The 25278-nt window shown below is 39.5% G+C and overlaps 1 protein-coding gene across 1 annotated transcript in view; it reads left to right on the top strand.

Annotated features, from left to right (window-relative positions):
- Positions 1 to 25278, top strand: part of SLC26A8 (solute carrier family 26 member 8) — a 67387-nt gene that overhangs the window by 11280 nt on the left and 30829 nt on the right. Inside the window, 4 exon segments of the mRNA XM_030870931.2 lie at positions 5594 to 5710; positions 7552 to 7733; positions 17063 to 17227; positions 17919 to 18068. Coding sequence (XP_030726791.2) covers positions 5594 to 5710; positions 7552 to 7733; positions 17063 to 17227; positions 17919 to 18068 — 614 coding nt within the window.

The following is a 25278-nucleotide window of genomic DNA, read 5'->3' as shown; positions in this document are numbered from 1 at the left end:
AAGGAACCTAAGCAACCCCAAACTGAGGGGCATTTGGCAAAATAGCTCATCTATTTATACTCTTCCAAAGTGTCAAAGTCAAGAAAGACAATTAAAGACTGAGGAACTATAACAGATTTTAGGACTAAGGAGAAATAACAACTAAATGGAGTAGGGAACTGTGGATAGAATCCTGGAACAGAAAAAGGAAATTAGGGGAAAAACTGTTGAAATTCAAGTAAAGTATTTAGTTAAATTTCTAATGTTAATTTCCTGATCCCAATAATTATACTATGATTATGACAATGTTAACATTAGAGGAATCTAGGTAAGGTATATATGGAAATGCTCTATTATTTTTGTAGCTTTTCTATAAGTCTAAAATTAGTTCAAAATTAAAAAATTTTTTAAGGTTTTGGAAAGTCTGGAGACTTGGTTTCTCTCTGTTTCTCCATGGCCTAAGCTTAACTGAGACTTAGACCACTTAGTTCTCAGGCCGTTACCAAGTAATTCTCTTACCTTCCCTGCATTGGTGAATTATTTGAAACCCTACATTTCAAAGGACTTTCTCCTCACGCTACGTGTTGCTTATCAAGAGTAAATAGGGCTATTCAGGGACTTCTCTCGTGGCGCAGTGGTTACGCATCTGCCTGCCAATGCAGGGGACACGGGTTTGAGCCCTGGTCCAAGAAGATCCCACATGATGTGGAGCAACTAAGCACGTGTGCCACAACTACTGAGCATGCGCTCCAGAGCCCGCGAGCCACAACTACTGAGCCCGCATGCCACAACTACTGAAGCCCGTGCGCCTAGAGCCTGTGCTCTGCAACAAGAGAAGCCACCGCAATGAGAAGCCCATGCACCACAACGAAGAGTAGTCCCTGCTCACCACAACTAGGGAAAGCCTGCGTGAAGCAACAAAGACCCAATGCAGCCAATAAAAAAAAGAGTAAATAGGGCTATTCGATATTATACTGGAATTCACAGGCAGTGTATTAAAGCAAGGAAAAAAATATAAGGGTAAAGAATTGCAAAGCAAGAAATAATACATCATTCATAGATTTTTTTTTTTTTTTTTGCGGTATGCGGACCTCTCACTGCTGTGGCCTCTCCTGTTGCGGAGCACAGGCTCCGGACGCGCAGGCTCAGAGGCCATGGCGCACGGGCCCAGCCGCACCACGGCATGTGGGATCCTCCCGGACCGGGGCACGAACCCGTGTCCCCTGCATCGGCAGGCGGACTCTCAACCACTGCGCCACCACGGAAGCCCATAGAGATGTATTTTTTAATGTAGAAAATTCAAAAGAATCTACAGATAAATTAATAGAATTAATAAGATTTTATCAAAGTTGCTGGATATAAGATGAGTAAATAAAAATCAATTACACATTCCTTTATACCTGCAGGAAACAGAAAGTGAAAAAAAAATTTTAAATACCATTTACCAAAGCATAGTAAATATGAAGTAAGTTGTAATGAAACTAAGAAATGATGTGCAAGACCTCTATAGAGAAAATATGCAACTTTATTGAGAAATATTAATAAGGACCTAAATTAATTGAAAGATAGCATTTTCCCAGAATAGGCAAATTATTTTGAAGAGCAACATGGGAGGATTTGCTTCTCCAGCTATCAAGACTGAATGTAAAGTTATAATGTTTAAGATAATGTCCATCAAAAGTAGCAAGAATAAATAAACATTCATATATACATATATTGGAATACACAGAAGGAAAATGAGCACTCTCAAGCAACTCACAGCAACATGGAAGATGCTTATATACATAATAATAAGAAAAATAAGCAGAAATAAAAATTGTATACTGTGTAATTCCATTAATATAAAGTTCAAAAGTGGACAAACCAAACTACACTGTTTAGGGATATGTATACCAGTGGTAAAACTATAAAGAAAAGCAAAGAAATTATTATCACAAAAGTCAAAATAATGAATACCTCTGTGGGGAGGGATGGAGTTGTGATTAAAGATCTGGGTGGGGATAACATGGGTGTTTGTTTTATAAATATTTATTAAGCTCAATATCTATTTTAATGAACTTTCTATTTATATATTTCACAATAAAAATAGGGATTGCTAAATTTATTACAAAACTATTACTAGACTAATTACTAAAAAAAGTAATTAAACAGTGTGGTGGACTTCCCTGGTGGTGCAGTGGTTAAGAATCTGCCTGCCAATGTAGGGGACACGGGTTCGAGCCCTGGTCCGGGAAGATCCCACATGCCACGGAGAAGCTAAGCCCGTGTGCCACAACTACTGAGCCTGCACTCTAGAGCCCGTGAGTCACAACTACTGAGCCCGCGTGCCACGACTACTGAAGCCTGCGTGTCTAGAGCCTGTGCTCTGCAACAAGAGAAGCCACTGCAATGAGAAGTCCACGCAGCGCAACAGAGTAGCCCCTGCTCGCCACAACTAGAGAAAGACTGCATGCTGCAATGAAGACCCAACACAGACAAAAATAAATAAATAAATAAATTTATATAAAAACAAAACAAACAAAACAGTGTGGTATTACAGACTTAGACAATTAGGCCAGTGGAACAGAAAAGGGTCACACATTTATATGTTGCATGGTTTGTATCAGATGTGTCACTATAGAAACAGACTTTTAAAAAATGATGTGAAACAATTGAATACTTATATAAAAAAATCAATTTGTAGACCTCTACCTCACAGCATACACAAAAATCTATTCCTTTTAGATTAAAGACCCAAATATGAAAGATAAAACTATAAAGATGTTTTTGGAATAATATAGGAGAATATCTTCATGGTCGTGAGGTAGAAAATGTTTCTTAAACAAGACACAAAAAGCACTAGCCTAAAAGGAAATGACTGTTAAGTTGAATTAAATAAAAATTAAGAACTTCTGTTTATTCAAAGACATGATGAAGGTTGAAAAGCAAACCATGGAATACCCAACAAAGGACTATAATATATATATTCCTACATATGTGTAAGGCACTGCTAAGTAAAACTGATCAACATTATTGGTAATCAATGAAGTAGAAGTGGAAATTAACTAACTCATACACACTAAAATAAAAATTCTGACAGTATCATGTGCTAATACAGATGTAGATAATGGGAGTTGTCGTACGGTGTTGGTGGGAATGTAAATCGTACAACCATTTGGAAAACAGTTTGGCATATTCTGGTAAATGCCCCAGCAGTTATGCTTCAGGGTATATCATCTTGAGGAATTTATACATCTGTGCACCTGGAATCATGTACAAGAATATTCATAGCAGCATTGTTCATAATGGCCCCCAAACTGGAAACAAAGACAGCAGACTATGTAAGCCTGGAGACAAAGAGAATGGGGAGATAGCTGCCTGGACCCTGATGGCTTTTTAGTTCTGTTTCCAGTCTCTGATGAGGCCCAACTGACCTTTGTCCTCTTTTAATAAATTTCCTATTTTGGGAATTCCTTGGTGGTCCAGTGGTTAGGACTCAGTGCTTTCACTGCCAGGGTCCAGGGTCAAGCCTGGGTTGAGGAACTAAGATCCCGCAAGCTGGGCGGTGCAGTCAAAAAAAATTCTTCTCTTTTGCTCAAGCTGATTTGAGCAGGTTTTCTGTTACTTGCAGTCAACTGAGGCTTGCTTAGGGAAAATATGTGGAAGGGGAACCTATAAATTACAAAAGACTCAAGAGACATATCTACTAATGTGAGGACCTAATTTGATATAAACACAAAAATTGTGAAAGAAAGCACAACAACAACAACATCAACAAAACAAAACACAACATATAATAGCAAATAACTTTTTTAAAAGATCACCCCCAAACCCACCATACCTCTGGTTCAAGGTCTCTCAGGAGGTGGCAGTCAAGTTGTCAGTTATCTCAAGGCTCTACTGAGGCTGGAGGATCAGCTTCCAGGCTCACCCGTGTTTGCTGGCAGGCCTGGGTTTCTCGCCATGTGGGCCTCTACATGGGCTGCTTGAGTGTCCTCACAACACGGCTGCTGGTAGGACCGTGTATGGGGCCCAGTGCAAGGTGAAAATGCGGCGTCCCTAGTTCAGAAATTATCCAGAATTTCAAGATGGTCAGAGTAGAGCATTAAGCCAAGTGTGGAGCCTTTCTAAGCCCAGGGCACTGTGTGATTGCATAGGTCACACACCCATGAAGTCAACTCTGGCAGCTGATGACCTGAATGAAAGAGAGAGCCAGAGAGCAACCAAGACAGGAGCCACAGTCTTGCAACCTAATCTCAAAAGTGACATCATTTTTGTTGTAGCCTATTTATTAGAAGTAAGTTATTTCATGCTTTAGGGGTGGAGCTCAAAAAAGGGCATGAATACCAATTAGCCATTGTAGATCATCTTAGAGGTGGTCTACCAGTACAACCATGTATGAGAAATCAGGGAAATTTGAACATTGACTGGATATTTGATGATGTTAAAGAACCATTAATAATTTCTTAGGTGTGATGATGGTATTGTACTCAAAAGAGGGTGTTTTTAAAAAAGATATATACTGAAAATATCTACAGGTGAAATGATTTAGTGTTTTGGATTTGCCTCAAAATAATATGGGATGGGAGAGGAATGGGGGCATTGATGAAACAAGATTGGCCATGAGTTGACCATTGTTGAAGTGGGTGATCGGTACTTGGGGGTTCATTATACTCTATTTTTCAATAAGTTTAAACTTTTCCATTAAAAAAAAGCCTTGCTCGTTTAAGGCAATAAATTGGCTCACCGGATTCATAACTGATTTCTGATGAGCACACTGGTATGATGTAAATTGAAGAGAGTCCCTCAGGGCAGGAGCTGTGGACTTGAGACGTCAAAGGATGACACCATGAATGTTAATCCATTTGCCTCAAAATTTCCAAATTCTCATGGTGCTTCTTAGAAAAGAAAGTAAGTATTGAAGAAGGAGCTGAAGGAAGAGACTGGAGTGGTTGGCATATGCAAGAGAGACAACACATACCAACTTGGAGTCACGTCAGTTAAGTGTGACAATCCTTACCTGTTCTCCAGCTTTTTCTCCAGCCCTGGAGGATTCCTAGGGCCTTCTTGTACTAGACTGGGGGTAAGAATGGGGCTCTTCTGAGCTGTTGGAATTAAAGGTCTTATTGCTGTGATGTTTGCTTTCCATGATTTGCATGAAGGCCTCACAGTGAAAGGTGTTTAAGCCTATGATTTAGAATTGATGTGTAAGAGCTTGTGATAAAATAGGAAGAGAAGGGCTTCCCTGGTGGCGCAGTGGTTGAGAGTCCGCCTGCCGATGCAGGGGACGCGGGTTTGTGCCCCGGTCCAGGAAGATCCCACATGCCGCGGAGCAGCTGGGCCCCTGAGCCATGGCCTCTGCGCGTCCGGAGCCTGTGCTCCGCAACGGGAGAGGCCACAGCAGTGAGACGCCCATATACAGCAAAAAAAAAAAAAAAAAAAATAGGAAGAGAAGTTAGAAATCAAAGGAGATAATAAAAAGTACTAATTAAGGGCTGTATGCCAAGGGATTCTGTTACCATAGTCAGCTGTATACATGGGTCATTTTTATTTTAAATATTCTTTACAGCTTTTATTTCAGGTGACTTTTAAAAGCCAGGCTACCTTTGCTTACTTAAAGTATCTTGCTTTTCAGGCCTGACGTTTGGTTTGCTGGCAAGGCAACTGGTTCCTCCTCTCAATATCTCTTATGCAGCTTTCTGTGCTTCAATAATTTATGGAATTTTGGGATCATGTCATCAAATGTCCATTGGTGAGTTCAGTGCCGGAACCACAGGAGGTGGATGAAGTCTCCATCTCAGTCATTTGCTTATTGCTAAGGAACCCAAGCTAAAGCTATGTTTAAGGTAGAAAGAAAGGAGGCAGAAGATGGATATTCTATCCATAGCATTAGTGTTCAGATTTTAGAAATTGAACACTTCTTTTGTGATATTGTTAATGTCACCACCAGACAAACAGGCCAGCAAGCTATTAAAGGAATTATAGGACAAGAGGTACTTTTCTTGGTGAAATTACCACATGTTGGAATCTGACTATCCTCAACCTGGAAGATCCAGAAATGATTTTGCCCAAACTCCTAGAGTGGATCCACTTTTCAGCTGTACCCCTAATAAACAAAATCTGTGGACCTGATTTATAATAATCATGTCAGGGCTTCCTTGGTGGCACAGTGGTTAGGAATCCGCCTGCTGCCGGAGACACGGGTTCGAGCCCTGGTCTGGGAAGACCCCCACATGCCGCAGAGCAACAAAGCCCCTGTGCCACAACTACCGAGCCTGCACTCTACAGCCCGCGAGCCACAACTACTGAGCCTGTGTGCCACAACTACTGAAGCCCACGCGCCTAGAGCCTGTGCTCCGCAACACGAGAAACCACCGCAATGAGAAGCCTGTGCACCGCAGCAAAGAGTAGCCGTTGCTCACTGCAACTAGAGATAGCCTGCGTGCAGCAACGAAGCCCCAATGTGGCCAAAAATAAATAAATAAATAAAATAAATTTATATAAAAAATAACAATAATCACGTCAGATTATTAATTTACATTGAGAAAATGCTGTCATAGTAATCAAAGCACTCAAACCCACAGGATAAGCACTTTTCTTCCCTGAGTCAAAAGTCCATCTACTAATTTATAATTGGAAATGACTGTTACAGAGACCAGACTAGCTGAAGTTCATATAATTAGCACAATTACTTCCCCTAGGTGAACGCATACAGAAATCAAATCACAAAATGCCCTGAGAGTCTCAGAAGGGCATCGCCAACATTCACTCAGTAAAGTGCCTTTTTCTGAGCTTCCACACTGTGTAACTGACCAAGCAACCAACACTGACCATTCTGACTGTCACAGTTTTTCTCCAGGTCTGTTTGTATATTCAGTCCAGTTCCCATCCCATTCTGTTGAGTGCTCCTTTGCCTTTTTTAAGGACAATATTCCATATCTTTCCTAAAATCTATCATGTGTTGATTTTACATTTGAACACTAAGAGAACTATTTTATTCCCATTTTTCCAAGTTCCCAGAGCACATTACAATCATTTCCAAATACTGATAACAAGGGCTACTAGAGTTTTGTTTCTGTTAGGTATTTTAAAGGTAAGATTTGCCTTTGCCTCCCTTATGCTGATAGTAGAAGTAAATGAAATTATATTTGAAATAGGTTTAGCTCCATGTCATTTTGCACCTATTAAATCCTTCATAAGTGTTAGGTATTATTTTTCTTCTTATTATTATTGATTAGCTTTGTTTTCTGATCCTTTCACCACCATCTCATGTTTTACCGTTTCTAAGAACAGGCACAGTGGCTGAGCCTGATATATATTTCTAGTCAATTTCTCTTTAATCCTACTCCATATGCCCATGATGCAAAGAGGTTAATACCTAGACCACCAAGATCTAAAACTTGTGAGTTCGTTACAGTACGTGGAGCCAGAGTTCTTTTCCCTGCTCCTTCTTATTTCTTGGTGGCCACTTTCAAATAAGAAAAGTTTGTCAGATCAAGAACAAAACATCAGACCATGCCTTGCTTTTGTCAATATCTGTCAGTTTACCTGGACTTAAAACCTCACCTTCTGCCTGAACATTTTCTTTCATAGGTACATTCTTCCTTGTGAGTGCTCTGACGATCAATGTCCTGAGGACGTACCCATTCAACGGTGGCCACGTAATACTGGGAACTTTCATCAAGGATGACTTTTCTAACCTCTCCTTCTTTGAGAACTATAACAAATCCTTGAGTGTGATGGCATCCACAACGTTGCTGACTGGGATTATTCAGGTAGGACCTGAGTCTCTGAACCCCTAAAAAAGCAATAAATAAATAAAGGGTCTGCACGTGGACCCCTTCCTTTAATTGCTCCTGTTACCCATTGTGATATATCTGGAACTTAAGTGATTTAAGTTTTCAAAAACTTATGGGTCTTGTGGATAGGCTATCTCCTCAGTAACAAAACTGCTCCCTCCTCTGAAGTCTACCACATTGGTTTAGGATGACATACTCAATATTCTCATCAGTCCCTGATACTCTAAGACTAAAGAAGTGTCCCAGGGACTGTGGCCTAGAGTTCTACTCATGATTTCACGTTTTATTATTATTATTATTATTTTTTTTTTTTTTTTGCGGTACGCGGGCCTCTCACTGTTGTGGCCTCTCCCATTGCGGAGCACAGGCTCCGGACGCGCAGGCTCAGTGGCCATGGCTCACGGGCCTAGCCGCTCCGTGGCATGTGGGATCTTCCTGGACCGGGGCACGAACCCGTGTCCCCTGCATCGGCAGGCGGACTCTCAACCACTGCGCCACCAGGGAAGCCCATGATTTCACGTTTTAAAAAATTTCTTTCTATTCTTTCAACAAGAATAGCATTCATGGGATCACATACTATATTTTTGGTTAGTGACCATTAGAGTCAGACCTGAAATCCTTTTTCTGCAATGACGGGACTCAGCTAATGGGCAATATCAATGACTTATTAAAATATCAAACCTTATTTTGGGCTTATTTTTAATTTCTTCTGTGAGTCTACCATCTGAAGTGTCACCCACTGAACTAAAGTCACATATTTCAGTTTTATTTCTCTTTCTTCTCAGCTAACCTGCTCTATAGCTAATTTTCACTGATTTCCCCTGGGGCCATCTTTTATTAGGCAAGGACTTATTGGAAGCCTACAAAGGCAGGCTATTATGGTAGGCTGACCCCAGCCCTGACACTTACCAGCTATGTGACTTACTTAAGTTATCTTACCTTCGTGGGCCTCAGTTTCTTCATGTTTAAAATGGGAAAAATAATATTTGTATTGCAGAGTTCTTGTGAGGATTAAGTGAGAAAATGCATGCAAAGCATTCAGCCCAGAGCCTGTCACATAGTAAGTGTTAATAAATTATAATTACCAAGTATAGAGAAATGAAATTTGTACTTTAATAGAGACCAAAAATTTTTTTTAAAAAGATATAATACCAGGCTTCCCTGATGGTGCAGTGATTGAGAGGCCGCTGGCCAATGCAGGGGACGTGGGTTCGAGCCCTGGTCCGGGAAGATCCCACATGCCGCGGAGCAGCTAGGCTCGTGTGCCACAGCTGCTAAGCCTGTGCTCTGGAGCCTGTGAGCCACAACTACTGAGCCCACGTGCCACAACTACGGAAGCCCACATGCCCAGAGCCCGTGCTCTGCAACAAGAGAAGCCACTGCAATGAGAAGCCCATGCACCACAACGAAGAGTAGCCCCCGCTTGCTGCAACTAGAGAAAGCCCGCAAGCAGCAACGAAGACCCAGTGCAGCCAAAAATAAATAAATAAAATAAATAAATTTATTAAAAAAATAAAAATAAAAAGATATAATACCTGTGTTTAAAATATTCAATCTTGTAGGTGAAGACAAAATAACAGGCAGTAAGTCAGCAACCTATTAATTATCTAAGTGGCCTTGACAAGTTCTTTCCCCTTGTTTGAGTGTCATTTTTTTTCATGTAATAAAGGAGGAGATATTCCATTTACAGAAAGATGGAATATATGTACTTTTGCCTATTCCTCCTGCTAAGAAAACTAAAAACCTTGGAAAATTATATACAAAACAAACGTAAAATGACTCTGGAAGGTGAAGAGAAGAAGACAAACTGGCTCAGACCCAAGGAACAACACAGTGGTGAATTCCTTGGGTTTTCTTCTTTGCCTCATATATCTCAGACTTGGTGCTGAAGAAGCCAGAAACCCAAAATGCCAACACGGGCAGACCAAAAAAAAGCCCCAACAAAAGTCTGCTCTTTATAGCCACAGGACCAGGAAAGACTAGCAAGACTGAAAACTTTTACCCTATAACTGCTCTACTCCAGACAAACACCAAACAAAACAAAACAAAACAAAACAAAAACAACCTGTGGTGTCATCCCCACTCATGCCAGCAAAGGCCAAGCAGGGAGCCCAGACTTCCACACTCACCCAGCTGTAATGAGGTAGCCACCTGGGGTATTGTCAGAGAAGGCCTGGGAGTCAAGGGAGTCAAGACTTTCATCTCCACGGGGCAGTAATGAGACACCCTTCCTAATCCTTGCTGGGGTGTGTCAGAGAAAGCCTAGTGAAGGGTCAGATCTTTCACCCAACACAGCATTAATGATGACAACCCCCTCTTCAGCAGTGTCAATGGAGGCGATGTAGGGAGAAATAAAGGCATTTCTGTCTCTCCCAGCCAGGATGGGAGGCCTAGTGGGGAGCCAGAACTTCCATCCCTTCCCAGCAAAAATGAAGAGTCCCTATTGCCTCAAGTGTCAGTGGATTTTGAGAGGATTTTGAGAGGAGAACCTGGACTTCTGCCTTACCAGACAGTAACAAGGTGGCACCTTCCCCTTCCCCTGCCAGCAGTTTATCAAAATAAGCTGGCTAAAACAGAAGGTTTAAATAAGATCCAGAGTCTTATAGCATAGTACACAAAATGTCAACAATTAAACTGAAAATAACTTGTCATATCAAGAACTGAGAACATTTCAACTTAAATGAAGAAAGACAAGAAAAAGATGCCAGCACTGAGTTGATAGAGATATCAGAATTATCTGGGATAAATTATAAAGCAGCCATCCTAAAAACGCTTCAGCAACCAATTATGAACATGCTTGAAACAAGTGAAAAAATAGAAAGTCTTAAAAAATAAATAGAAGATGTAAAGAAGAACCAAATGAAAATTTTGGAGCTGAAATATACAGTAACCAAAATTAAAAATTCAAAGGATGGGCTCAACAGCAAAATGGAGGAGACAGAGGAAAAAATCAATGAACTTGAAGACAGAACAATAGAAATTACCCAGTCCGAACAACAGAGAGAAAATAGACGGAAAAAAAAATTAACAGAGCCTCAGGGACAAATGGGACTATAAAAAAAGCTCTAAAATTTGTGTCATAAGCATCCCAGAAAGGGAGGAGAAAAAAGATGGGGCTGAGTTATTTGAAGAAATAATAGCTGAAAACTCCCCAAATTTGGCAAAAAATATAATCCTACGGATTTAAGAAGCTTGGAAAAACCCAAAGAAGATAAATCCATAGAAATCCACATCAAGACAAATCATGTTTTGTTTTGTTTTTTTAATTTTTGGCTGCATTGGGTCTTTGTTGCCATGCTCAGGCTTTCTCTAGTTGTGGCGAGTGGGGCCCATTCTTCATTGCGGTGCACAGGCTTCTCATTGCGGTGGCTTCTCTTGTTGCGGAGCACGAGCTCTAGGCATGTGGGCTTCAGTAGTTGCGATGTGTGGGCTCAGCAGTTGTGCCACATGAGCTCAATAGTTGTGGCTTGCGAGCTGTAGAGTGCAGGCTCAGTAGTTGTGGTGCATGGGCTCAGTTCCTCCGTGGCATGTGGGATCTTCTCTGACCAGGGCTTGAACCCATGTCCCCTGCATTGGCAAGTGGATTCTTAACCACTGCACCACCAGGGAAGTCCCCATAGTCAACTTCTGAAAACTAAAAACAATGAAAAAAAAATCTTGAAAGCAGTGAGAGAAACACTTCACTACAGGAGGAAAATAATTTAAATGATAGCAGATTTCTTGTTAGAAACCATGGAGACCAGAAGGAAATTGCACAATATTTTTTGTTTGCTGAAAGAACTGTCAATCCAAAATCATAGCCTCAGTGAAAATATCCTTCAAGAATGAAGAAGAGGGATTTCCCTGGTGGTGCAGTGGTTAAGAATCCGCCTGCCAATACAGGCGACACAGGTTCGAGCCCTGGTCCGGGAAGATCCCACATGCTGCAGAGCTACTAAGCCCATGCAACACAACTACTGAGCCTGTGCTCTAGAGCCTGCGAGCCACAACTACTGAGCCCACATGCCACAACTACTGAAGCCTGCATGTCTAGAGGCCATGCTCCACAACAAAGAGAAGCCACCACAATGAGAAGCCCACATACCGCAACAAAGAGTAGCCCCCGCTCGCCACAACTAGAGAAAGCCTACATGCAGCAATGACGACCCAACACAGCCAAAAATAAATACATTAATTAAAAAAAAAAAGAATGAAGGAGATACCAAGACGTTCTCAGATGAAGCAAAACTAAGAGAATTTGTCACCAGCAAGACCTACCCTAAAAGAATGGCTAATGGAAGTTCTCTAAACAGAAAGGAAATGATAAAAGAAGGCATCTTGGAACATCAAGAAGGAAGAAAGAACAATGGAAAGGGAAAAATATGGATAAATATGGTAGTTTTCCTTGCTTGTTGGGTTTTCTAAATTATGTTCAATGGTTGAAACAAAATTATAACACTGTCTGATGTGGTTCAAAATGAATATGGAAGAAATACTTAAAACAATTCTTTTATAAAAAACATAAAGGGAGGTAAAGTTTCTATAATTTGCTCAAACTGGTAAAATGTTTACACCGGTAGACTGTGATAAGTTATGCATATATAATGTAATACCTAGGACAACCACTTAAAATCTATACAAAGAGATACACTCAAAAACACTATAGATAAATCAAAATGAAATTCTAAAAAATGTTCAAGTAACCAATGAAATCAGGAAAAATAAAGAGTTGAAAAACAAAGAAAACAAACAGGAAAATGGCAGACGTAAGCCCTAACGTATTGACATTTACATTAAAGTTAGAGACTGACATATTTAGAAATATGCTGTCTACAAGAAACATCAAATATAATAATATAGACAGGTTGAAAGTAAAAAAATGGAAAGATAGATCATGCAAATATTAATCAAAGGAAACAGGATTGGCTATATTAATATCAGATAAAGTAGACTTCAGAGCCAAGAAAATCACCAGAGGTAGACAGGGACATTATATAATGATAAAAGTATCAGTCTACCAAGAAGACATAGCAATCCTACAAAGGTATGCACCAAACAACAGAGCTACAAAATATGTGAAGCAAAAACTGATATAACTGGAAAGGAGAAATAGACAAATCCACAATTACAGTTGGAGACTTCAACACCCCTCGCTCAACAATTGATTGGACAACTAGACAGAAAATCAGCAAGCATATAATAAAATTCAAAATATCAACAACACCAATAGGATTTGAGACATTTACAGAATACTCCCACCAATAACAGCAGAATACACATTCTTTTCAACAACCCATGGAACATACAGCAAGATAGACTGTATCCTGAGCTATAAAACAAACCTCAATAAATTTAAAAGAATTGAAATCAAACAGTATGTTCTCTGACCACAGTGGAATCAAACTAGAACTCAATAATAAAAAGTTAACAGGAAAGTCTCCAAATATCTGGATACTACTAAACAGCATACTTCTAAATAATCCATAAGTCAGGTAGGAAATCTCAAGGGAAGTTTTTAAAAAACACATTGATGTAGGGACTTCCCTGGTGGCACAGTGGGTAAGAATCTGCCTGCCATTGCAGGGGACACGGGTTCAATCCCTGGTCCAGGAAGATCCCACGTGCTGCGGAGCAACTAAACCATGTGCCACAACTACTGAGCCTGTGCTCTAGGGCTGGCGAGCCACAACTACTGAGCCCACGTGCTGCAACTACTGAAGCCCACGTGCCTAGAACCCATGCTCCGTAACAAGAAAAGCCGCCGCAATGAGAAGCCCGTGCACCACAATGAAGAATAGCCCCCACTCGCCGCAACTAGAGAAAGCCCGCATGCAGCAACAAAGACCCAACGCAGCCAAAAATAAATAAAATTAAATCTTAAAAAAAATACCTTGAAGTAAATGAAAATAAAACATACCAAAATTTTTGGAACACAGCTAAAGCAGTGCTGAAAAGGAAATTTATAGCACTAAAATGCATAGAGTAGAATAAAGAAAATGTCTCAAATTAATAATAAAAGCTCCCTCTTCAAAACCTAGAAAAATAAGAGCAAATTAAACCCAAAATAAGCAGAAGGAAGGAAATAATAAAGAGCAAAAATAATGAAATTGGAAAGTTTACATACTGATGATTCCATTTATGTAAAATTCTTGAAGTGACAAAATTATAGAAATGAAGAATAGATTAGTTGTCGCCAGGGATTAAAGATGGGTAGAGGTCAGAGGATGGAGATTGGAGGTAGAGATGAGAGGTAAGAGGCTATTAAAGGACAACAGGAGGGATCTTTGTGCTGATGGAATTATTTTGTAACTTGGTTGTATTGATGTCAGTATCCTAATTGTGGCATTGTATCAATACTATAGTTGTGCAAGATGTTATCATTGGGGTAACTGGGTAAAACGGATCTCTGTGTGTTGCTTTTTTACAATTTCATGTCAATCTACAATTATTTAAAATAAAAAGTTTAAATTAAAAAAAAAGTCTGAACTAGATATTAATATCTAACATTTATTGCTATGTGCTGTCAATATTCAAAGCACTTTACATGTTTTATCTCATTTGATCCTCACAACACCCCCCTGTATGAGGGTAGGTATTATTCTGGTACTTATTTTAAAGAAATAAAGGTATAAAGAGGTTAAGTGAATTGCCCAAGGTCACATAACCAGTACGATTCAAAACTGGGATTCAGGCTCAGTTTGTCTACCTCTAGCATCTGTGCACTAGATAATCTTAAAGTGAAAACTAGTGTTAATAAAAGTGAAGAGTTTGTTGTCAAAAGAATATAAAGTGGGGACTTCCCTGGCAGTCCAGTGGTTAAGAGTCCACACTTCCACTGCAGAGGGCATGGGTTCAATCTCTGGTTGGGGAATTAAGATCCCGCATGATGCGCAGTGTGGCCAAAAAAAAAGAATATGAAGTGAAGGAATAACTTTTAGCTGGGATGGAGTTGTCTGGGAAGGAAACAACCATTTATTGAGCCTTTCCTTCATTCATCAAACATTTAGTACAGAACTTCCTCAGCTTATGATGGAGTTACATACTGATAAACCCATGGTAAGTTGAAAATACTGTAAGTCGAAAATACATTTAATACACCTAGTTTACCAAACATCATAGCTTAGCCTGGCCTACCTTAAACATGCTCAGAACACTTACATTAGACTACACTTGGGCAAAATCATCTAACACATTATCTATTTTATAATAAAGTGCTGAATATCTCATGTAATTTGTTGAATACTGTACTAAAGGTGAAAAACAGAATGGCTGTCTGAGTACAGAATAGTTATAAGTGTATCAGTGGTTTACCCTCATGATTGTTTGGCTGACTAAGAGCTGTCGCTCACTGCCACTGCCCGGCATTACAAGAGTATCATACAGCATATGGCTAGCCCAGAAAAAAAAAATCAAAATTCAAAGTACGGTTTCTACTGAATGCATATGCTTTTGCACCATCGTAAAGTTGAAAAAAATGTTAGAACCATTGTAATTTGGGAACTGTCTGTACTTGTTTTCAATAAGGATGGCAGATAGGTTTCATGTCACAGACCAATTCTGACTGACAATTGATGCCTAGAAAATTACATTAACATCAGATTCTGATGCCACATTACAGCTGGGTAAGGAAGAGTTCTATGGTTAATTATAGATATTTTCCATTTACAAGGTGGAAGGAAGGGATGGCATGAAGAAAGAATGGTACATATTTGCATCTGTCACTATTTTCAGATTTGAGCTAAGTGTTTTACGTGAATTATGTAGTGTAATCCATACAAAACACTGCATGTTGGGTATTATTCATTCTATAGGTGAGGAGACTGAGGTTTGGAGAGTTTAATAAACTTGCCCAAACTCACTCAGGCAGTGAGAAGTAGAGCCAGCATTGAAGCCAAGTTCTCCATCCCCAGGAATCATGCTGTTTGCACCACACCTCCTGAAGAAGAGAAGTTTCATTGAGCTTTTGAAAGAGATGATAAACATGGATTGGCAAAGAGATGGCAGAGGGGTTTGGGCATAAGCACAGAAGTAAAAATCAGCCAGCCACACTAATGACAGGAAGCAGACTGGCCTGACTAGAGTAAAGGAGCATATTGGGCAGTAATGACAGGACATTAAGGGAGACCAACTGCCCAGCTAACTGAAAGCTTTGAAACAAAAAGCTTTTAAAGCTACTAGATTTATTCTTCCAAGTTTGTTTTCTGAGAGTTCCTAGTGCAGTGGAAGATGAAGCAGTGACAATAGAAGACTTCACGACTTTTGTTTTTCTTTCCCCATCTTCTTCATTGGGCTGTGTCATTTTTCTTAACCTACCCTCTTAAGAGGGTTGAGGCTCACACCCTATCCATAATTTTACAATTTTTTTTTATTATAAAAGATGAACATGTATATTGCAAAAAATCTCAAATAATAAAAAAGTGTATAAATTACAAATATTGCCCCAAACTTTTAATCCCATTCCCCAAAGGTAACTTCTGTTAATAGTTTGGCATCTATCCTTTTAGATGCTTTGCTTGTTTATTACATAACATTTTAAAAATATATTTACATGTATATGCATGTGTACATGTAAAATGCTATATCATACATGTATTTATGTATAATTCTGAAGACATAAATTCAGCTTAATCATTCTTCATAAAGATAAGTGTCAAAGGCCAGAAAGTTTAAGCTGGAACCCAGTTTTTTTTTTTTTTTTTATTTGCGGTACGCGGGCCTCTCACTGTTGTGGCCTCTCCCGTTGTGGAGCACAGGCTCCGGACGCACAGGCTCAGCAGCCATGGCTCACGGGCCCAGCCGCTCCATGGCATGTGGGATCTTCCCGGACCGGGGCACGAACCCGTGTCCCCTGCATTGGCAGGTGGACTCTCAACCACTGCGCCACCAGGGAAGCCCCCCAGTTTGTTTTAATATTTTCCTTTGCGAAAAGCTGCATTCCTCACAGGGATATTAACCTCTCATGAAGAGGGCTATCAAAGCTTCTAGTGAAAAGGGCTTTGAAAAGGCAAGGTCTTGTTCTGATCACTTTGTCACTGTTAACCCCACATCAACAAGGTCAGTAGATTCTAGAGTAAGAACTTAAGCTTATGAACTCGTGAAGAAAGGAGTGTGGTCTTATGTCTGTAGGAAACCTCTGAATCAACACCAAGGACCTACCTTAGCTCATCAATTTCAGTTGATTAGGGAAAGAGGAACAAGAGTTATCAAAGGGGCCTAACTTAACTTTTTTTTTGGAACCCCTCTGGAGTTTGCCTAATTGGTGACATTGCTGGTTTGATGACATTCCTCCTCACTCTGGTTTTCTTTTCCATCTGAACCCCCTACAGCTATCAATGGGCATGTTAGGTTTTGGCTTCATTATCACTTACATTCCGGAGGCTGCAATCAGTGCTTACCTGGCTGCCACGGCACTACACATTATGCTGTCCCAGTTGACCTGCATCTTCGGGATTATGATTAGTTTCCATTCTGGTCCCATCTCCTTCTTCTATGTGAGTAACTTCTACCCTCACCTAGACTTACAAATGCCCCTCCCCTTGCCTCCAAAAAAGTAGACCCAAGTGGAGAGACTCCTGCATAGGCAGCTGGGTCAAGAGAGTCCTAGAAATAATTTCACCTCTTCTAGATTTACAGACTTGATTAATTGCAGATGCCAGTTGGACCATGTTCCCAGTTGCATTAACCATTTCACCCCAGCCTTTTAAACCAACGTGAGTTATATTAAAATTTGGTCTTTGAGATACTGTATTATCATACTTCTTCCCGTTACATGCCTCCTGAAAGACATATATCCTAAAACATAATATATACAGAATATAAAATGCAAAGTAGTCCCTGAATGCAAGCATGTCCTAGGAGCCAAGCTAAACATACATGGTCTGGGAAAATTGATAAAGAATAGGCTAATAAACATAACTCCTGGGTCCTTTCCACTACACTGAAACATAGAAAGTGTATTATCTTCTTACTGGACATTATAGTCTTTTAATATATTGTTTTCAATTAAAAAATATGTATCCACCTACTTGCTCTCACTGTTCTAGGAATGCTCATAAAGACCTCTGTGCCCAGCAACACTGCCTAGGGACTTCCTTTTCAACTAATTTAGAAAGAGTGTCATTTTCTAGATTTAGGCAGTTATCACATCCCTTTCTAAGCCTCTGTAATTTTGTTTTCTTTCAGAACATAATTAACTACTGTATAGGTCTCCCCAAAGCTAATTCCACCAGCATCTTACTATTTCTAACTGCTATTGTTGCTCTGAGAATCAACAAATGTATCAGAATTTCCTACAATCAGTACCCCATCAAGTTTCCCATGGAAATTTTTCTGGTAGGTGTTTTCATTTTGTTTTGTTTTGTTTTGCTTTTTATTGGAGTATAGTTGCTTTACAATGTTGTATTAGTTTCTGCTGTACAGCAAAGTGAATCAGTTATACGTATACATATATCCCCTCTTTTTTAGATTTCCTTCCCATTTAGGTCACCACAGAGCACTGAGTAGAGTTCCCTGTGCTATACAGTAGGTTTTCATTAGTTGTCTATTTTATACATAGTAGTGTATATAAGTCAATCCCAATCTCCCAATTCATCCCATCCCCCTTCCCCCGTTGGTATCCATAAGTTTTTTCTCTACATCAGTGTCTATTTCTGCTTTGAAAACTGGTTCATCTGTATCATTTTTCTACATTCCACATATATGTGTTAATATACCATATTTGTTTTTCTCTTTCTGACTTACTTCACTCTGTATGACAGTCTCTAGGTCTATCCACGTCTCTGCAAATGGCATTATTTCATTCCTTTTTATGGCTGAGTAATATTCCATTGTATATAGGTACCACATCTTCTTTATCCATTCCTCTGTGGATGGACATTTAGGTTGCTTCCATGTCCTGGCTATTGTAAATAGTGCTGCAATGAACATTGGGGTACATGTATCTTTTTGAATTATGGTTTTCTCCCAGTATATGCCCAGGAGTGGGATTGCTGGGTCATATGGTAATTCTAGTTTTAGTTTTTTGAGGAAACTCCATACTGTTCTCCATAGTGGTTGTACCAGTTTACATTCCCACCAACAGTGTAGGAGGGTTCCCTTTTCTCCACATCCTCTCCTGCATTTATCATTTATAGATTTTTTGATGATGGCCATTCTGACCAGTGTGAGGTGATACCTCACTGTAGTTTTGATTTGCATTTCTCTAATGATTAGTGATGTTGAGCATGTTTTCATGTGTTTGTTGGCCATTTGTATGTCTTCTTTGGAGAAATGTCTATTTAGGTCTTCTGCCCATTTTTTCATTGAGTTGTTTTTTTTGATATTGAGCTGCATGAGCTGTTTGTATATTTTGTATTTCTTTTTTTTTTTTTTTTTTCGGTATGTGGGCCTCTCACTGTTGTGGCCTCTCCCATTGCGGAGCACAGGCTCCGGACGCGCAGGCTCAGCGGCCATGGCTCACGGGCCCAGCCGCTCCGCGGCATGTGGGATCCTCCCGGACTGGGGCACAAACCCGTGTCCCCTGCATCGGCAGGCGGACTCTCAACCCCTGCGCCACCAGGGAAGCCCTGTTTGTATATTTTGGAGATTAATCCCTTGATGGTTGCTTTGTCAAATATTTTCTTCCATCCTCTTGGATGTCTTTTTGTTTTATTTATCATTTCCTTTGCTGTGCAAAAGCTTTTAAGTTTCATTAGGTCCCATTTGTTTATTTTTGTTTTTATTTTCATTACTCTAGGAGGTGGGTCAAAAAATCTTGCAGCAATTTATGTCAAATTGTGTTTTGACATAATTTGACATTTGACAAATATGTCAGAGAGTGTTCTGCCTATATTTTCCTTTAAGAGTTTTATAGTGTCCAGCCTTACATTTAGGTCTTTAATCCATTTTGAGTTTATTTTTGTGTATGGTGTTAGGGAGTATTCTAATGTTATTCTTTTACATGTAGCTGTCCAGTTTTCCCAGCACCACTTATTGAAGGGACTGTCTTTTCTCTATTGTATATTCTTGCCTGCTTTGTCATAGATTAGGTGACCGAAGGTGTGTGGGTTTATCTCTGGGCTTTCTATCCTGTTCCATTGATCTATATTTCTGTTTTTGTGCCAGTACTATATTGTCTTGATTACTGTAGCTTTGTAGTATAGTCTGAAGTCAGGGAGTCTGATTCCTCCAGCTCCGATTTTTTCCCTCAAGATTGCTTTGGCTATTTGGGGCCTTTAGTGTTTCCATACAAATTGTAAAAATTTTTGTTCTAATTCTGGAAAATTGCTATTGGTAATTTGATAGGGATTGCATTGAACATGTAGATTGCTTTGGTTAGTATAGTCATTTTCACAGTATTGATCCTTCCAATCCAAGAACATAGTATGTTTCTCCATCCGTTAGTGTTGTCTTTGATTTCTTTAATCAGTATCCTATAGTTTTCTGAGTACAGGTCTTTTGTCTCCTTAGGTAGGTTTATTCCTAGGTATTATTCTTTTTGTTGTGGTGATAAATGAGATTGTTTCCTTAATTTCTCTTTCTAACCTTTCATTGTTAGTATATAGGAATGCAAGAGATTTCTGTGTATTGATTTTGTATCCTACAACTTTACCAGATTCACTGATAAGCTCTAGTAGTTTTCTGGTGGCCTCTTGAGGATTTTCTGTGTATAGTATCAAGTCATCTGCAAACAGTGACAGTTTTACTTCTTCTTTTCCCATTTGGATTCCTTTTATTTCTTTTTCTTCTCTGATTGCCGTGGCCAGGACTTCCAAAACTATGTTGAATAATAGTGGCAAGAGTGGACATCCTTGTCTTGTTCCTGATCTTAGAGGAAATGCTTTCAGTTTTTCACCATTAAGAGTGATGTTAGCTGTGTACTTGTCATACATGACCTTTATTATGTTGAGGTAGGTTCCCTCTATGCCCACTTTCTGGAGAGTTTTTATCATAGATGGGTGTTGAATTTTGTCAAAAGCTTTTTCTGCATCTATTGAGATGATCACATGGTTTTTATTCTTCAGTTTGTTAATGTGGTGTATCACATTGATTGATTTGTGTATATTGAAGAATCCTTACATCCCTGGGGTAAATCTGACTTGATCATGGTGTATGATCCTTTTAATGTGTTGTTGGATTCTGTTTGCTTGTATTTTGTTGAAGATTTTTGCATCTATGTTCATCAGTGATATTGGCCTGTAATTTTCTTTTTTTGTGATATCTTTGTCTGGTTTTGGTATTAGGGTGATGATGGCCTCATAGAATGAGCTTGGGAGTGTTCCTCCCTCTTCAATTTTTTGGAAAAGTTTGAGAAGGATAGGTGTTAGCTTTTCTCTAAATGCTTGATAGAATTCACCTGTGAAGCCATCTGGTCCTGGACTTTTATTTGTTGGAAGATTTTTAATCACAGTTTCAATTTCGTTACTTGTGATTGGTCTGTTCATATTTTCTATTTCTTCCTGGTTCAGTCTTGGAAGGTTGTACCTTTCTAAGAATTTGTCCATTTCTTCCAGGTTGTCCATTTTATTGGCATAGAGTTGCTTGTAGTAGTCTCTTATGATCCTTTGTATTTCTGCAGTGTCAGTTGTTACTTTTCCTTTTTCATTTCTAATTTTTATTGATTTGAGTCCTCTCCCTTTTTTTCTTGATGAGTCTGGCTAATGGTTTATCAGTTTTGTTGATCTTCTCAAAGAACCAGCTTTTTTTTTTTTTTTTGCGGTATGCGGGCCTCTCACTGTTGTGGCCTCTCCCACTGCGGAGCACAGTCTCCAGACACGCAGGCTTAGTGGCCATGGCTCACGGGCCCAGCCGCTCCATGGCATGTGGGATCCTCCCGGACTGGGGCACGAACCCGTGTCCCCTGCATCGGCAAGCGGACTCTCAACCACTGCGCCACTAGGGAAGCCCAGAACCAGATTTTAGTTTCATTGATCTTTGCTATTGTTTTCTTCATTTCTATTTCATTTATTTCTGCTCTGATCTTTATGATTTCTTTCCTTCTACTAACTTTGGGTTTTGTTTGTTCCTCTTTCTCTAATTCCTTTAGGTGTAGGGTTAGATTGTTTATTTGAGCTTTTTGTTTATTGAGGTAGTATTGTATTACTATAAACTTCCCTCTTAGAATCTCTTTTGCTGCATCCCAGATGTTTTGGGTCATCGTGTTTTCATTGTCATTTTTTTCTCGGTGTTTTTTGATTTCCTCTTTGATTTCTTCCATGATCCATTGGTTATTTAGTAGCATATTGTTTAGCCTCCATGTGTTTGTGTTCTTTACAGTTTTTTTCCATAATTGATTTCTAATCTCATAGCATTGTGGTTGGAAAAGATGGTTGATATGATTTCAATTTTCTTAAATTTACTGAGGCTTGATTTGTGAGCAAAGATGTGATCTATCCTAGAGAATGTTCCATGTACACTTGAGAAGAAAGTGTATTCTGCTGCTTTTGGATGGAATGTTCTATAAATATCAATTAAGTCTGTCTGGTCTAATGTGTCATTTAAGGCTTTTGTTTCCTTATTAATTTTCTGTCTGGATGATCTGTCTTTTGGTGTAGGTGGGATGTTTCTGGTAAGTGTTTTGATACTCCAAACTCATGGTTCAGATCATTTAAAATATGTATTTTTTAAATTAAATTAAAAGCAAGTAACGTCGCAAGGGAAATGTTCATAGGAGAATTGTAAAAATAATATTTTTAAAATGTTTGTTGAGGGCTTCCCTGGTGGCGCAGTGGTTGAGAGTCCGCCTGCCGATGTAGGGGACATGAGTTCGTGCCGTGGTCCGGGAAGATCCCACGTGCTGCGGAGCAGCTGGGTCCGTGAGCCATGGCCGCTGAGCCTGCGCGTCCGGAGCCTGTGCTCCACAACGGGAGAGGCCGCAACAGTGAGAGGCCTGCATACCGCAAAAAAAAAAGTGTATGTTGAATTGTGACAAAGCTGAATACATACATTTAATTAGCTTATATATTTTTAAACATGCTTATTTTTCAAAGGACTTTTATCTACTGCCTCTTTTTCATACTATTTGAAAAATAGGGTGTTTTTTTTTTTCCATTATGACAGTAATACAGGCTCATTCTAGCAATTTTTTTTTGGCCATGCCAAGTGGCTTGTGGGATCTTAGTTCCCTGACTAGGAATCAAACCCAGGTCCCCAGCAATGGAAGCATGGCGTCCTAACCACTGGACCGCCAGGGAATTCTAGCAATTTTGAAAAACAGAAAGAAAAAAAAAGAAGGAGGAAAAGAAATTCCTATAGCTGCACTATCCAAAGTCAACTACAATTGATATTCCTGTACTTTCAGTTATTCTCACCTTTCCTCTTTCAAACAAATACATGACAGGCCTATGCTCAGTGTTGATGAATTTCTGTATTCTTTTATGTAGAGGTTTCATTTCTATTTTAGTATAGCAGCAACCACACTGTTATTCAGCCTCCTTTCATTCTCCCTATGCTACAGTAAAGAAATTGAGGGAGATGAGATGTTAAATGAAAACTAACCCATGTCACTAAGTGGCAGAGCTGGGTTTGGGGAGGAGGGGCTGCTGGGGAAGGTGTGTGTTCATGTATATGTCCTAGGTTTTTTAAACATCTTTTTCTTTAGATCAGGGGAAATGTTAAACTAAATCAATATGATTGTTTTCTTTCAAGAATATTTAAAAAATGTTGTCTAAAGATGACATTTCTTGTTTGTTTTAAGAAATCTGGGGGAATTCCCTGGTGGTCCACTGATTAGGACTCCACGCTTTCACTGAGGAGGGCGTGGGTTCAATCCCTGGTCCAGGGAACTAAGATCCCACAAGCTACGTGGCGCGGCCAAAAAAGAAAAAGAAAAAGAAATCTGATAAAATTTATCTTTTGCAGTTAACATTTTTACAATACTAAAGAGATTTTCATAAATAAAGCTTAGGTTTTTGGAGTCATCATTTCTCTTACAAGGATCAATAAATCTTTGGGTGTCCATGAGCATTACTTTCCCTTTAAGAAGTGTTCTGTGATGGAGATAATTAAAGTTCACTGTGTGCACCCCTATATTTCCCAGCTGCCCTTGTAGTTAGGCAGGACCATGCAACTTTGGGGCTAAAGCATAGGCGAATAGGCATGAGTTCCCAATGTTCCTTCTTCCCCTGCTGTAGTAATCATAGGGGCTATATGTTGAGGTGATAGAGTCTCCAGGAAGAATTAGCCTGGATCCCCAAGGCACTATTTGCAAAAAAGCTGTCCTGCAGAGACACTGACCCACAGTGGACTTTGTGTGGGTAAAAAAATAACTTTCAAGTGCTAGGACACTAAGATCTCATGGTTTGTATATTGCCACAGTATAACATATTCTATGCTAACTAATCCAGGTCCATACTCTTCATGATTGAAAGAGTATAGGAATTGCTTTGGAAACTGAGACCAAGCTCTGTCTTATAACTGTTGTCTACTTCTTGTGGAGGTGCATATCCTTTCTTCCTTGGAGTAGTTAAAAAGCTATCAATTCATAAAGGCCAAAAGCTGAATGGCTGCTTTTACAAAAGACCTTCCAAAACACTGTATACAAATAGTGGGGCCCTAGAGCCCAGGGAACAATGTGCATATGGAGTTTGGGGAGTGGAGTCAGAGGCAACCTCTCCTTCTCTTGGAACCAAGTACAACTCTGGCTTTTAGGAGGCTGAGGCTTTGGAGTCACCAGCAGATGGCATCTGTGACACAGACATCAGCGCGCTCTCTCTGTTTCTATCTCTGTTTCTCTCTTTGATTCCAGCTTTACTCAGGTATAAAATTATAAGATATTTAAAGTGTGCATCATGATGATTTGATACAGATATATATTGTGAAAGGATTTCCCCCATCTAGTTAATTAACACATCCATACCCCATATATTTATCTTTTTTTTTTTTTTTTGGTGAGAACATTTAAGTTCTACTCTCTTAGCAATTTTTAAGTATATGATAAAATGTTATCAACTATAATCACCATGTTTTACGTTAGATCCTCAGACCTTATTCATCTTGTAGCTGAAAGGTTGCACTGTTTTACCAACCTTTCTCAATTCCCCCATCCCTCAGTCCCTGGCAACCACTTTTCTACTCTCTGTTTCTATGAGCGTGACTGTTTTCTTTTTTGTTTTAGATTCCACGTATAAGTGATACCATGCAGTATTTGTCTTTCTCTGTCTAGCTTATTTCACTTAGCATAATGCCCTCAAGGTCCATCCATGTTGTCACAAATCAACCCTCTTTTAAGAGACATCAGCAGCAGGGATCATAGTGATGTTCCTTTAAGCAACCTCAAAGGCAATAACATTAACCTGGGTTATTAGGAAAGGAGAGGAGTAAGAGTATAGAGGATGCTGTGGGTTGACTATGGCTGACAGATTGGTTTGTGAGCCATAGTTAAGACATTCCTTTGGGGAATGCTATAAATAATTAGGATGCACCATGAAGTGAAGTGGAGAAATAAACTGAGGTCCAGCAACAAATGTAGGTGGAGACTTAGAATTATTGCAAATTAGACATTAAACTTTTTTGTGACCTGATTTATCCTCAAAGGTTATTGAAGCCTGCAATACACTACTTATAC

This window comes from Globicephala melas, chromosome 11 (genome assembly GCF_963455315.2).
Source record: "Globicephala melas chromosome 11, mGloMel1.2, whole genome shotgun sequence".
NCBI classification, from domain to species: domain Eukaryota; kingdom Metazoa; phylum Chordata; class Mammalia; order Artiodactyla; family Delphinidae; genus Globicephala; species Globicephala melas.
Note: the sequence above shows the minus strand (reverse complement) of the source record. Positions and strands in the feature narration are given on the sequence as shown.